The following is a 14,796-nucleotide window of genomic DNA, read 5'->3' as shown; positions in this document are numbered from 1 at the left end:
TTGAGTACATATATATTTTATATGATGCAAAAAAATTGCATTGACAATTTGTTTGATTCCTTTCTATAAATTTGATGTTTTGATAATTTTCTTTTTCAATCTCTAGTTTCTTTAATAACTACATTCTTTCAAGGTGTTTACCTTTCTCCTCTATCGTGCTAACAGTTTACAATCTTTGTTATAGCAATCTTATCATCAGAAGTTTTTTATTTACATTAAGTAGATATCATTTTCCCCTTTTCAACTCAAAATAAATTTTTTAGGCATGTCCGTTATTAAAAGATTGAGATAATAAGACTTAAGTGATTGTGTATGATAACAATCTCAAGTATAATAAAATTTTTTTTTCAACAATGATGTAAGATTGGATTACATTGTAAGGATCATTGTTTGTTTTGTTTAAGGCTACGTATTGTATATGCAAATATTTCTTGCCTACATGTAGTTTATTTTTCTTAATAAAATATGTAAAACATATATTATCAATGAAATTCAAAAATCAATAACAGACTCAATGAACATGGAAATATATGTATTTTACCATGATGTTGAGATCTATCTCTATTTATTTGATAAGTTCAACCATGTGATATGTTATTTTAGTTATTAATACGCATTATTTTAGTTTATTACTTTTTATTTAGTTTGTAATTCTTAATATTTATAGAGTTAATTATCTTTTTTTTTTTTATTTCTTGATTTGGTTTTTTATACTTCTTATTCAAATAATGTTCTCTCTTATTTATTACTTCTCTCGTCTATTTCCAATTTCTCAACTATAGTTTTTAATGTTTATTTGTTTTAAATATGTTGAAAATGTTGTGTTTAATGACATCTTTTTCTACCTTTTTTTTAAGGTTTTTTTTTTTGCTTCCCTTATAGGTTTGTCTTTAATTTTGTATGAAATGATGTTCTGCAAACAACTTGTGTTTAGATCGCCATGAAAAGGTACTTTTGAGCTTTATGATTTTGATCGTTCCAATTGAACTCTAGGGGTATACATTTCTTAATTTAGTTAATTTTGCATGGTCATCTTTTCACTATTGAGAGAATAGTCGGTGATTACCAAGTGAAGGTGTCCTACGGTATCAAAACTTTGTGCAAGATAATTTCCATCTTCATTAACTTTGAGTTAATATTTTCCTACTTGAAATCATTAGAAAAACTCCCGCGGTGTTGCACGAGTTAAGATCCAGTAAAAGTTATCCGCAAGTAGAATTACTCAACAACTCATCAATGTCGTAAAAGAAATTGGACGACAAATTTGGGAAGGAAAAAAGATGAGAAGCTTTTGGAGCTTCTTCATCTCCTATCTTCTTTTTTCGTCTTTCTTTTTCCTTCTCTCTTTCTTCTCTCTTAGTCGAATCTGGGCCTTGCCTAGTAACTGGTTGCCACTCCTCTTCTCTTTCTCCTTCTTCCTTCTTTCTTTTTTTCTCTTCTCCCTTCCTCTTTTGCTAGCCAAATCTTTGCCCGAACAGTCCAAGCCTTTTACTGTTCAGCCGAAATTGCTCTTTTTTTTTTTGCTTTTTTATTCTCTTTTCTACTGGGTTCCTCACAATTTGTAAGGGCCGTGGTTTTTGCTTTTTTATGTGTTGTGAGTCTTGTGATAGGTTTTGGGTATGGTAGGGAAAATATGATAGTGCCGGTTTTGGTGGGAATGGTGAGTGTAATGTTTGTCTGATTGTTTTTGATCCTTTTGTTTGATGTCGATGGAGGTGTGTTTTCAGTATAAATGTGGTTTGAGTTTGTGTTCTAAGTTGTTTTTGTTTCACGCATAGATTTCTTTGCATATGTTATGAACCGATATAATCTATTATTTTTCAGGTAAAAAAAGTAGACAAAAATAAAAATTGTCAGAAAATAAGTACAGGTCACGTAAACTTGATGGGCAGAATGTTCATCAAATTATAATAACTGATCTTGCATGTTTGAGGCAAGTTGGTGAATTATTCATCATATAAATGATGCAATGTCAGGACAAAAAGACTCCTGACCGTGATCTAATAACAAGTGGAACGAACATGGGAGCTTTAGCTTTTTAAGTGATGCACACAATGGGTAAGAAAAGGCTCAAAGTGCATAATTTAGCAACTTTCTTGTACCAAGTTCTTTTTCTTGTGATGGTAATTTACAAGAAATATTGTATTCGCATATTTGGTCCGCTACCCGCAACTTGCTAATGCCTCTTTTGGTTCCTCCATTCTGCTTGAACTGCTATCTGAGTCACTATCACCTTCTGAGGATGCCGAAACATCCTTCTCATTACCTTCCATTGTCTTAGGGATAAAAAAACTGGAGGAAAGCTGATTATGATATGGCCGAGGATGGATAGAGATGTAATTTGCGTTAGTTGGATGAGATCGATAACCATAAGTAGTTGGATAAGGACTGAGGGGAAAGACATTTGGCGGAGGCCAATATACCATAGGCATGTAAGTATTTGCTGGTTGTGGCGGAAACAAGTGATATGGGGTTTGATTATGGTAGGAGACCATATTACCGAGACTCTTCATCATTATGTTTGAGACTGGTGTAGTATCAGCTGGAGCTTGGGATGATGGGGACTGAAATGCTGCCATTGCATGAGTTTGAATGGAGGTGTAGCCCATCAGCCCAAATTGGTTAGGATGTGTTGAACTCGAAGGTGCTGATTGTTGAAATGAGGCTTTTGGCAAATTATGAGACTTGCTATTGGAGTTTGTCTGCCTTCTTCCCTTTGTTTTTGTTGAGGTAGTCTTCCCAGTTAATTGCTGAGAACTAGGACTAGCCTGCTGAAAAAGATAATTAGAATTCAGAAACCATAAAATTGGCAATGGATTCAAGATGAGATCATAGTACCTATAGAGCAACCTCTGCTATTGTGCATCACTGGATAACAAATGCATTCTACCATTTCCATCAGAATGATGTATCCCTCACCTTATCTACTTAATTTTCTGAAGTCAAATTCCATTGTAGAATCAAGGACAAGATACAAATTTAGACACAACTGCAAACTCCTTTCCTAAGCAGTCATTTTAGTGCTCAAATGACTCAGATCATAACTGGTTTTTATGGGAATGTGGTTCCAACTTCCAAATCTCCTTTCTGTATATTAAGAAATAGCTCATAGGCCATAGCCAATTTTCCTACCATGCAGAGTCATTTTATCTTTCTCCTTGATAACTAGAATCGTGCATTAAAATTGTGACACCAGTGAAGGAAACTAAAATCCTCAAAAACTATAACTGAAATGTAGAACGATGTGTTCTAGGAATTGTGATCTTACAGTGTTGGAAGCGATTGAATGTGAAAGAAACAACTCTTCACCTTCAGCATCCTCGTCTGTCCTGTAATATGAAGGATGAATATTGAGTGAACTGCCGAAAATTAATTGCAAAAGTGAGACATCATAACAGTGGCAAAGTGCAACCTAAATCCATTTATTTTAGGGCTAATTTGAAAGAAGCTGAAGGTGATATCTACAAGTCCATAATGGAGATTCACAATGTTATCTCCTCTTCTTCCATTCTATATGTGAATATTTGTCTTGCAAGTCTACCATTTCTGTGGAACTCCTTACCTATAATACTTTTGCAGCAAGTCTAAATTCCTGTGTTTTGTTTCTCGTTGAACAAGGTCATCAGGAAAACCTGCCATGAACAGAAGTGTGATGCCCAAGGCCTTGAAGAAGAAGCTCCCGCTGCGAATATGGACTAGCATTGCCATTCGGCACATGACAGGTCCAAAAGACTTTAGTTTATTTCTTCCCATTCGCTGCCTGACATATCTGGGAAAATTCAACCCAAAAATATTTCTAGTTTAGGCTGATGAGGTACAAGCTCAAGTATTTTTAAGTGAAGATTAAGTTTAAAACTATTGTGTTTATGAAAAACGTTCACAAGGTAAGTTTTTCTACTAACAATGATGACAGTCAGTCTTTTTACCGGTAAGCATGGAAAATCAATTGTCGAAGCAGTACTTACTCATTTTGAGGAAGATTTCTTGTCCTTCCACCATACTTGATGCATAAAAATAGGCATGATGGACAGCTGGGATCAGAAGGACGCATAGCTTTCTCTTCCTCAAGTATTTGGACCGGACATAGTGTTGGATTCTGTCGATTTGGATAGAAAACCTTCCTCTGGATTCCAGGATTCTCATATAAGACATGCTCCTGTAATAAATGAATTTTAAGTACTTTCTTGTTACAACATTGAAAGAATGGAAAAAATCATATGCAATAATTCACTTGATCTGTTCTACATCCAAAGATTACAGTGAAGCAAACAATTATAATAGTTTGTTGAAGGCTGCATTGGCACCTGACAGTGGTTAAAACACTGCATGCCTTTCAGTCAGCTTTTGAACTGAAGGCTTAAATCATAGAAACACCACCATACGGAAGAAATATGCAGGTGAATGTCTTTTAGAAAACAAAGCATTTTGAAGAATTGGATTTAAATGAAGTTGAGGGATTATGACTTGATTCAAATAAAATAAAAAAATCTACATTTGAAGAAGTTTTTATTTCAAAATATATTACTATTTTATCAAAAGATAATGTATCCTCCATATAACTTAAATTTAGGCCATAAGTTCTAATAACATCAACAATGCATTAGAGCGGTGAAAGTTTGAAAGCAACCATTAAACGATTAGCTCTGATCATGGCTAGAAGCCTAAAACTCATATATATGAAGAAATTATATTAGTAGCAGAGAAAGCAGAGGACATTTCACTAACATTATAAAATTAGGTTGCTTACCCCTGGATTCTTTGGAGACACGTATGGATCCCCCTTCCTTAAAATGCTGAAGTGATTGAAGTCCAACTCATACATATCTTCACATCCATGCCTTATGCCAAGGGATGCCAAAACAATGATCTTCCTTATGGTGTGTGACTGAGCATTTTTCAATAAAAGGGCATCTGATTCAAGTATTTTCTTTATTTCTTTTGGACAGAAAGGAACTTTTGGAGGTTTCTTATTCCATGATGTCTTTCCAGGTACCATATGACAAGGCTCTTGCCCATGAGGTGGCATATCTGCTGGAGACTTGGGTCCATTTTTTTCTGTTTCCTTCATGTCATAGTTCAGATTGCTTCTGTTTAAAGCTACTTGTATATCCTGTTCCTGTAGTGTGTAATCCTTTTCTCTATTTTCTTTTATTAACTGGCTAGTGCTTGTAAATGTCAGCTCACTTCGACTACTGGAACGACTTTGCAGACAAGATATATGCATTCCCTGGCCAACACCTTCCTCATGAGGTGGTTCTTCACAAGCACTTCTTGGACTCTCTTCACTTTCCCTATCTTTATAACCAGTGTTAGAATCATCCTCTTCATAATATTCATCTTCATCATCACTGTCAACTGTATCCTCACGAAATGCAGCAATTTCACTCTCTTTAAATTTATCAAAATGTGAAAAAAGGGTCTCATCCATGCTCATCCAGTTAACTAAGCGGTCTTCCTGATTTTCCTCAATGTGAGGTATGTGTGCTGTATCATTTTCTGCCTTAGAGGCCATTTCAGTATTTCCATCTTCAATTCTATGACTATTTGTTTCTATCTTCTGTCTTTTGAACCTTTTGAAGCTTCTTTCTGTGGTATCAAGAAAGCTGACCTGTGAGAGAACATAAGAGGCAGGGCCATTAAGCACAGTGGCAGTGGAATTTTGTTTGGATTCAGCTAACAGGTGAAAGGACACTAAGTTCATCCATATGATGATCATTCTTTTAGGTCTTTTTCTTTTCTGTCTCAGAAATATTAGTTAGGCAAACCCATTACATTAGTTTCTGTAAATGTGAAAAACTGCTAAAGTTTAGTTGCTTAGAATATGCAGACTTGCATTTGAAAATGAAAAAACAGCAGATATATATAAGCTCTATGAATTACAATACCATGTTTCATTGGCGGAATTAAAGTCCATTGAACCATTTATCAAAGACCAAGATCTTGAGAAGTCAAGAAATTTAAGGTTATTCCAAAATCTATTCTACAATATAAATGCCATAGAAGATCTCCTATCTGTTTTGTTCGGTTATCTAATGGCTCCTATAGTAAAATCAACTGTCCAATCCTATTACAAATAGACAATACCATTATTTGTCTTGTGAATGAGAAATGATAACAGCTTCCAATGAAGGCGTCAAAAGAATGCATAATAGACAAAGCAAACCGGAGATAAAATAATGAAATGTACATTTGATCATGTATTTTTCTGGAAATGGATGCATATTATTGAGTTCAAAATCAATAGGTTGCAAATGACTTAATAAAGAGATGAGAGGACTATAAAAACAGACTAAACCCAAACACAAAATATGGAGTGGGAACTCATACTTGTTCATTTGTTAGAAGAGATTTATTATCCCTTTCTTGAATTTGGGCTTCAAGTAATGATATTCTCTCCATAAGCTCAGCATTTTTTTCTCTCTCCCTTTGCAATTCAGCTGCAATCTCCGCAACGACATTTACACTACTCTGACCCTTCATTTCTTGCTCTTTTGCACACAATGCAGAAGCATTGACCAAGCTAGCGCAAGTTTGAAGTTCCACCATTAATGGAAATGATAAGCTACTCTGAAAAATGAATAATCTAAAGCTTTGAACCAAATACCACAAAACCAAAGTACCTTCCAAGGAAAACCTCAGATAAAAAGCTTCAAAAAAAAAAAAAAAAAGGTGGTTTGGTAAACCGAAAGTAGATTTAGTTTACTGTTGATGTTAAAATGCCTAAGTCAACATGAAGAAACACCAACTATTTCTATGTCAAAAGAGAAAACAAGGGAAGTTTCTCTTGAATAATTTAATCAAAAACTGTCAAAGTTTAAGCAACTTGTTTACTTATAAACAAGAAAAAATTAATGAGAGGACTAAGAAGTGAGAATAAGGCAATAAACTTATCTTTAATATAGGGAAAGAGCTAGAGGTTTAGTGATAAAAAACGATGAGTCTTTGGCGTATGGTTTATGTTTCGGTTTTGTAAAAGAAAAAGAGAATGGTGAGCAGTGAGGCATGGAACCCCACGTGCGTCTTTCTCTATCTGTCCACTTTCTTTTCCTTTTTTCCTTTTTTTTTTTTTTGGCAGTATCAAACTACAAAAGATCAGAAATAATCTAAGGAAAAAAAACACAGAAAAGTTTGGCATTCATGTTTCTACCTTAGGACATGTAAAGTCCCCAAGCTTATTAGTTTATCGTTTGGTTGTTCTCATGACAGCAATTTTTTATATAACAAAAGTTGCATTGTCTTGTTATATAGTGGTGAGGCTGTGCCTCCATTTTTAAGCATCCGAGGCACTGGTTGAGCAATAAATAACTATATAAATAGAACAAAGAAAAACCAGAAATGTCAATTGTACAGCTAGAATGGATGTAAGAATTTACCTACTTCCTAATAGGACACAGATCAAAAGGTAGTGGGAGAATGCCAATGGCTATACGCTTTTACCTGACACACTACTCTTGGAAATGATCAGATCTCTGTAACTTTTATTCATGGTTTATGTATATGAAGAATCTAACCATCTTCCATTGTGATGATATCCAAGTTTTATGTTATTTGCCATTGAAGGAATTTGAGAAGTGGCATGAATTTTGTTTATGTTGATGAGCATGCAACTTATTGAATCTACGCTATAACTCAAAGTGATTGTCTAAGCAAGTTGGTGAAACTCAATATATATTTCCAAGCTCGAAGAATTTTGTGTTCAGATGGGTTATCACCTCTGAAATTGATTCCAAAATGCATGAAAACTTCATCTAAAAACTTTCAGGGATGTGCATCGGCACAGAATTAATCGTAGAGATATATAATCAAGCACCCCTTTCAATAAATAAATTAATGTGGTTACTGTATTGAACTGGTAAAAGCTCATTTGAAGGTCATAATTTTTAAAAAATTTGCCCCAATTATGAATACATAAATTCAAAATGACTGACCATGGGTTATTATGGTTATCATTACTGAAACAAAAAGATGGAAAATTTGCTGTCTGTCTTGACTAGGGAGCAGCACTTGCTTTTCCTAGGTATAAAGAATATGTGTGCACACGTGCATGTAATTTGCTTAATGGGGACTACAATACAGATGCAATATAGAAAAAGAACCTCACGTGGAAAGCTAACTTAAATGGTTGTCTCTAATGCAGTTTTTGTCAGGGGAATATGAAGCTAAAACCTTGGATACCATCCTTCTAATTTTAAACTAAAGCCCACCCCCTTAAACAAATGTTTCATAAACCACATTAATTTAGTTCATGATGAAATAGACGAATCAGCCCTTGTCCGATTCAATACAAATCACACTCTGAAATGTGCAAGGTAGTACTTTTACCAGAAGACGGTGACAGGATAATATAAGAATTTTTTAAGATATTCTTCTTCGGGTTCCGTGGAAAATGTGCTGTTGAAGAACAATGGAGTTCTATAATAATGAATACACACACCTTTGATTCACCGGCTTTCTGGTTTAAACCCGTAAAATATTAAGAACCTTGTTGCTAAAGAATTGCAAGTGGCCCTGGGGTGCTGTAAGAGGCAATTTGTTTTGTTCTAGCGAAGTGTGTTTGATAAGGTTGCCTGATCTTACGATATTTACGATATTCAATCCTCGGATGCCTTGTTTATGTTTGTGTTTTCCCTAATGATATGGGGCTGAGAGCTTTAACAACTCCTAGCAAGTAATTTCAGCCATACAAGATTGAACAGTTTTCCATCAATGTCTGTCATGTTGTTGTGAACTGGAAATCGAAGCAGACGGTTCAATCTTTTCGGCTCGTAAGAGCTTCTCTGCGCCAAGTATATTTACCGTAACAATTTGTTTCACAAACCCAAGTTTTTCTTTTTCTTCCTTATTACGTTTGGCATTTCTTATCTATCAACAGCCGACAGCCTGGGGGACAAATTTTTGGAAGACGGATGCAGTGGCTCCAAACCATCCATAAACTCGGTCCTAGTCAAGGCTATCAACAAATTCCTTAATATTTACTACTGATTCATCAAAAATGAATTGTACCTCCTTTCAATGAAATGAGTCTGAAACAAATTTTATCGCTTATCTCAAGTTATTAATTGTCAACACCAGCTGCAGACAAGATCTAAACTGCAGTAGTATTGAAATATTATGCAAGAGTAATGAAAGAAAGAACACGATAGAGTTAAGTCATTTCATAGTCATAAAGATAAAAAGAATCACCTTAGACTTCGAAACTGATAGATAAATTATTCAGAAAGTAGATATACACAAACAATACTGCAACTCAAATCAATTCTAACTTATGGCCTCATATTCTCAAAGTACCCACTTTTAGAATCAGGATAGCTAAGGACCCTAAAGAAAATAATCCTGGACTTATGAGTCTGTATCCAACCCATACCTTCCGGTGTGATTGCTCTACCGCTGCTGGCACTGTTAATTAGGTCACTTCAGTCTTCAGCAACTCAGTTGTTGCTTGTAATGGAACCATCAAAGGCAATCAATCTAAAAAAGCTTTCCAGTTTGTTGTGCTCCACTTCTCATCATTGTGCAGAACTCCTCATAGTTAATTCTCCCATCCTGTTCAATTCGAATGGCATCAGCACCAGTAATGTAATAAATACATAAGAAGTTTTCGAGTTTGATCCAGAAACATACTTACATTATCTGTATACACCTCAGAGATTACTCCCCTGATGCTGACTTCATCACCCATTCCATATTCCTTGATGGCTTTCTCTGATTTGTCCTTTGTAATTGTTAGAAGATGTGTTTAGGACTGCTAATGTGGGTTTTTTTGGTGTTGGTTATTTTTTTGTTATTCATGCCGGTGGTTATGGCTTAATCTTAAGATTATAATTTTAGTGGGTAGTTATTAATTAGGCTTTAAATTGTAATGTTTCTGATGTTAAGAAATGCAACAGTGAGTAAAGTTTTCTTTGCTTCAAAAATAACAACATTTGGTATCAGAGCTTTCTTCTTAAGGGATCTGTGTGTGAAATTGACGTGTTATGGAAGCTGAAGCCAGTTTCTCCGTAATTGCTCCGACGGTGTTCGACGGAGACAACTACCAGATTTGGGCAGTACGTATGGAGACATACTTGGAAGCTTTAGATCTTTAGGAAGCAGTGGAAGAAGACTATGAAATTCCTGCACTTCCAAACAATCCCACCATGGCACAGATTAAAGCACAGAAAGAAAAGAAGACAAAGAAATCAAAGGCAAAGGCCTGCTTGTTTGCTGCAGTCTCATCCATCATCTTCACTCGTATCATGTCTCTGAAGTCAGTAAAAGAGATATGGGATTATCTCAAGAATGAATATGAAGGAGATGAAAGAATTAAAGGGATGCAAGTCCTTAACTTGATTAGGGAATTTGAACTTCAAAGAATGAAGGACTCCAAGACGATTAAAGATTACTCTGATAAGCTTTTGAGTATCGCAAACAAAGTAAGGCTTCTTGGATCTGAATTTACTGACTCAAGAATTGTAGAAAAAATTCTTGTTACAGTTCCTGAAAGATATGAAGCAACCATCACTGCCTTGAAGAATACAAAGGATCTATAAAAAATTTTCTTAACAGAATTGCTTAATGCTTTACAAGCACAAGAACAAAGAAGACTGATGAGGGAAGATACAACAATTGAAGGAGCTTTGGCAATCAAGCACCAAAATGTGGCCAAAAGTAAAAGAAAGAAGAAAAAGGATTTTGAAGGAAATGGGGCAAGTACTGCATCAGCCAATGCAAAAGAAAAGAATGAAAATCAGAAGAAATCCTATTCACCTTGCCAACATTGTGGAAAGAAGGGTTATCCTCCATTTAGATGTTAGAGAAGACCTGATGCTAAATGCACTAAATGTAATCAGATAGGGCATGAAGCTGTTATCTGCAAAAACAAAATTTTGCAACATGGTGAAGATGCAAAGATTGCTGATCAAGAGGAGAAAGATCACCTGTTTGCAGCTATATATTTCTCCGGTATCGAATCAAGTGAGAGTTGGCTTATAGATAGTGGTTGTACTAACCACATGACACATGACAAGGATCTATTCAAGGAACTAAGCAACGCAAACTCATCGAAAGTTCTAGTTGGTAATAATAAGTACATAACTGTGAAAGGAAAAGGAACAGTTGCAATTTTAACTTGTTCAAGTACAAAGTTCATTTCTGATGTATTATATGTCTCTGAAATTGATCAAAACTTGTTAAGTGTTGGACAACTAATTGAAAAGGGTTATAAAGTTGTGTTCGAAGATAAAAGTTGCTTGATTAAAGATGCAGTTGGCCAAGATATTTTCAAAGTAAAAATAAAAGGGAAAAGCTTTGCTTTAAATCTATTGGAGAAGGAGCAAACTGCTTTCCCAATCAAAGAAAATATCACTGAAGTATGGCACAAGAGGCTCGGGCACTATCATCATCAGGGGCTGCTGCAGATGAAATCCAAGAATATGGTAAATGATTTTCCAAAACTTGATGATCATATTCCAAACTGCAAAGCATGTCAGTTTGGAAAGCAAAGTAGGAAACCATTTCCCAAGGCAACATGAAAAGCATCAAAGAAGTTACAATTAATTCATACTGACATTGCAGGCCCACAAAGAACGCCTTCTCTGAAAGGTAGTCTTTATTATGTTGCATTCATTGATGATTTCACCCGTATGTGTTGGATCTTTTTTTTAAAGTACAAGTCAGAGGTGGCTCAAGTTTTTTTGGAACTTTAAAGCCAGAGTTGAAAACGAGAGTGGCTGTAGAATTCAAACTCTCATATCAGACAATGGTAAAGAGTACACCTCTGAAGCATTCACTCATTTTTGTGAAGAGGCAGGCATCTAACATCAATTAATCGCTCCATACACTCCACAACAAAATGGAGTAAATGAGAGACGAAATAGATTCATATTGGAGATGACACAATGTATGCTATATGAGAAGAACTTACCAAAGCAATTTTGGGCTGAAGCAGTAAATACTATTATTTTTTTTGTAAAACAAGCTTCCCACAAGAGCAATGAAGGATCAAACACCCTTTAAGGCATGGTATGGTTATAAACCATCTCTGAATTTCTTTAAAATATTTGGATGTTTGTGCTTCACTTATGTTCCACAGACCAAGAAAGATAAATTAGATAAAAGAGCACTTCCAGGCATCTTTATTGGCTGCAACTCAGTTGCAAAAGCTTATAAAATTTTCCAGCCACAAACTGAAAAAATTATTATAAGAAGGGATGTGCACTTTATGAAAGATGAAGAGTGGAACTGGGATGATGAAAAAAAGATGGATCCAACCTTAAAAGAGCACAAGCTCAAGTTTTCTAGCATTAGAGACTGGGAGAATGAAATGGTAGATGACAGTCCTATCAGAGGTACATACTACTTTCTGATGTTTATCAAAGATGCAATATTACTGTGTGTGAACCTACAAATTATTAAAAGGCCAAGATGGATCAACATTGGATTGCTGCAATGAAGGAAGAGCTATTCATGATTGAAAAGAATGAAACATGGGAGTTGGTTGATCGACCCCAAAACAGAAAAGTAATTAGAGTCAAATAGGTGTACAGAACTAAGCTTAATGTTGATGGCTCAATCAACAAGTATAAAGCTAGACTCGTGGTCAAAGGATATGCTCAAATACTCGATGTGGACTACTCAGATACCTTCGCACCAGTCGCTAGACTCAACACCATCAGGCTCTTACTCGTTGTTACAGCACAAAAGAATTGGAAAGTGCACCAATTAGATGTCAAGTCAGCATTCTTGAATGGTTTTTTACAAGAAGAGATTTATGTAGAACAACCAGAAAGCTATGTTAAGGAAGGAGAAGAAGACAAGGTTTATCTTCTTAAAAAGGCACTTTATAGATTGAAGCAAGCTCCAAGAGCTTGGTATAGCAGGATTGATGACCATTTACAGAACTTAGTATTTGTCAAAAGCTTATCTGAATCAACATTATATGTCAAGCATAATGGAGCTGACATTCTTATCATCTCACTATATGTGGATGACTTACTTGTGATAGGAAACAACACAAGTATTGTGGAGAAGTTTAAGCAAGAGATGATGGAGTTTTTTGAAATGATAAATCTTGGATTGATGACTTTTTTTCTTGGAATGGAAATCAAACAGAATGAACATGAGGTCTCCATCTGTCAGAAGAAATATGCCAAGGAGATTCTGAAGAAGTTTAAACTCGAAGAATGTAAAGAAATGAGGACACCAATGAACTCAAAGGAAAAGCTCTGTAAAGAAGATAGAACAGAGAAGATTGATCAGGCATATTTCAGAAGCTTGATTGGTTGCTTAATGTTTCTCACAGCAACTCGACCTGACATTTTAAATGTTGTAAGTATTTTGTCTCGGTTTATGCATTGTGCAAGTGAATGGCATCTCAAGGCTGCAAAGAGGGTGCTTAGATATGTGAAAGGCACAAGTGATTTTGGCATTAAATACATAAAGAGCAAAGAGTTCAAGCTGGTTGGTTTCTCAGACAGTGATTGGAGAGGTTCCATTGATGATATGAAGAGCACTTCAGGCTATTGTTTCACACATGGTTCTGGTGTTTTCTCATGGAGCTCGAAAAAACAAGAAATTGTAGCTCAATCCACAGCTGAAGCAGAGTTTATTGCTGCAACAGCTGCTGTTAATCAAGCTTAATGGCTAAGGAAGATTTTAATCGATCTTAACTTAGAGCAGTAGGAAAGCACGAAGATTCTTGTTGACAATCAAGCTGCCATTGCTATCTCTCAAAATCCTGTGTTTCACGGGAAAACTAAACATTTTAATATTAAATTATTCTTCTTAAGGGAAGTACAGAAAGATGGAGCTATTGTTCTTGTCTACTGCAAAACAGAAGATCAGGTTACAAATGTTTTTACCAAGCCACTGCCAGTTAGCAAGTTTGAATTTCTGAGGACAAAACTTGGTGTTTGCAGCTCCTAAAGCAAGGAGGAGTGTTAGAAGATGTGTTTAAGACTGCTAATGTGGATTCACTGAATGTTTCATGTTGTTCCTGTTTTTCTGGTGTTGGTTATTTTTTTGTTATTCATGCTGGTGGTCATGGCTTAATCTTAGGATTATGATTTTAGTGGGTAGTTATTAATTAAGCTTTAAATTGTAATGTTTCTGATGTTAAGAAATGCAATAGTGAGTAAAGTTTTTTTTGCTTCAAAAATAACAACAGTAATGTACCTGTAACAACAATATACATATAGATAAAATAAATCAAACAAGGGGCAGTCTAAGACTTTGTCCTGGAAACCCCTCAAAATTTTAGCACCTCAAGAATCTTCTTAATTATTCTCAAGCATCTAAGAGAAGATCCAGAAAGTGATAAATGAAAAATCTGATGTTACTTGTACACAATATGATAGAAAACCAAAATACATAAGAGTTACAGATATACCCGAGAATAACAGGACCACTCAGGTGGGCATTGCTTGCATGTGTATTTTTAACATTTAACAGTTACAAAAAAAAATTCATAAGCTTTTTAGTAGAAATAATTAGTTCAATGTCCACGGCATACAGTTTAGTAGCATAAGATCAGTAAAACCATGCAGCTATAATAATGAAAACATGAAAACTCAGAACTCACCCACTATTATTTTTATCAAAATACTGGAATGCTGCTCGTCTTTTTCAAGTTTGTATCTATGAATTGTAGCTGAGATAAATTCAATATAGTCTATCATGTCATTTTCATCCACATCAGCCTGAAATGCATAGTATATAATTCCAAGGACACCATTTGAGTGTAAGATGCAAGCAATGATCAACTATAAGCAAATTAAGAAGTGGTAAAAGTTGAGGGGTAAATAAATACTTACAGCTTCC

The 14,796-nt window shown here is 35.2% G+C and overlaps 1 protein-coding gene across 1 annotated transcript; it reads right to left on the bottom strand.

The window, feature by feature from the left end:
* Window positions 1–2,162: 2,162 nt before the first annotated feature.
* Window positions 2,163–6,632, bottom strand: LOC149511348 (uncharacterized). The gene is made up of 6 exons (XM_089755602.1): window positions 6,328–6,632; window positions 4,748–5,608; window positions 3,966–4,156; window positions 3,563–3,769; window positions 3,269–3,329; window positions 2,163–2,771 (listed from the first exon to the last, which is right to left on the bottom strand). The coding sequence occupies exons 1-6, from the start codon at window positions 6,544–6,546 to the stop codon at window positions 2,163–2,165; spliced, it is 2,148 nt and encodes a 715-aa protein (XP_089611728.1). The 5' UTR covers window positions 6,547–6,632.
* Between the last annotated feature and the right edge of the window lie 8,164 nt (window positions 6,633–14,796).

The sequence above is a fragment of the Durio zibethinus genome, chromosome 26, assembly GCF_047325235.1.
Source record: "Durio zibethinus cultivar Kanyao isolate XHJ-2024 chromosome 26, ASM4732523v1, whole genome shotgun sequence".
NCBI classification, from domain to species: Eukaryota; Viridiplantae; Streptophyta; class Magnoliopsida; order Malvales; family Malvaceae; genus Durio; species Durio zibethinus.
The sequence above is the reverse complement of the archived record's forward strand: the minus strand, read 5'-3'. Positions and strand labels throughout refer to the sequence as shown.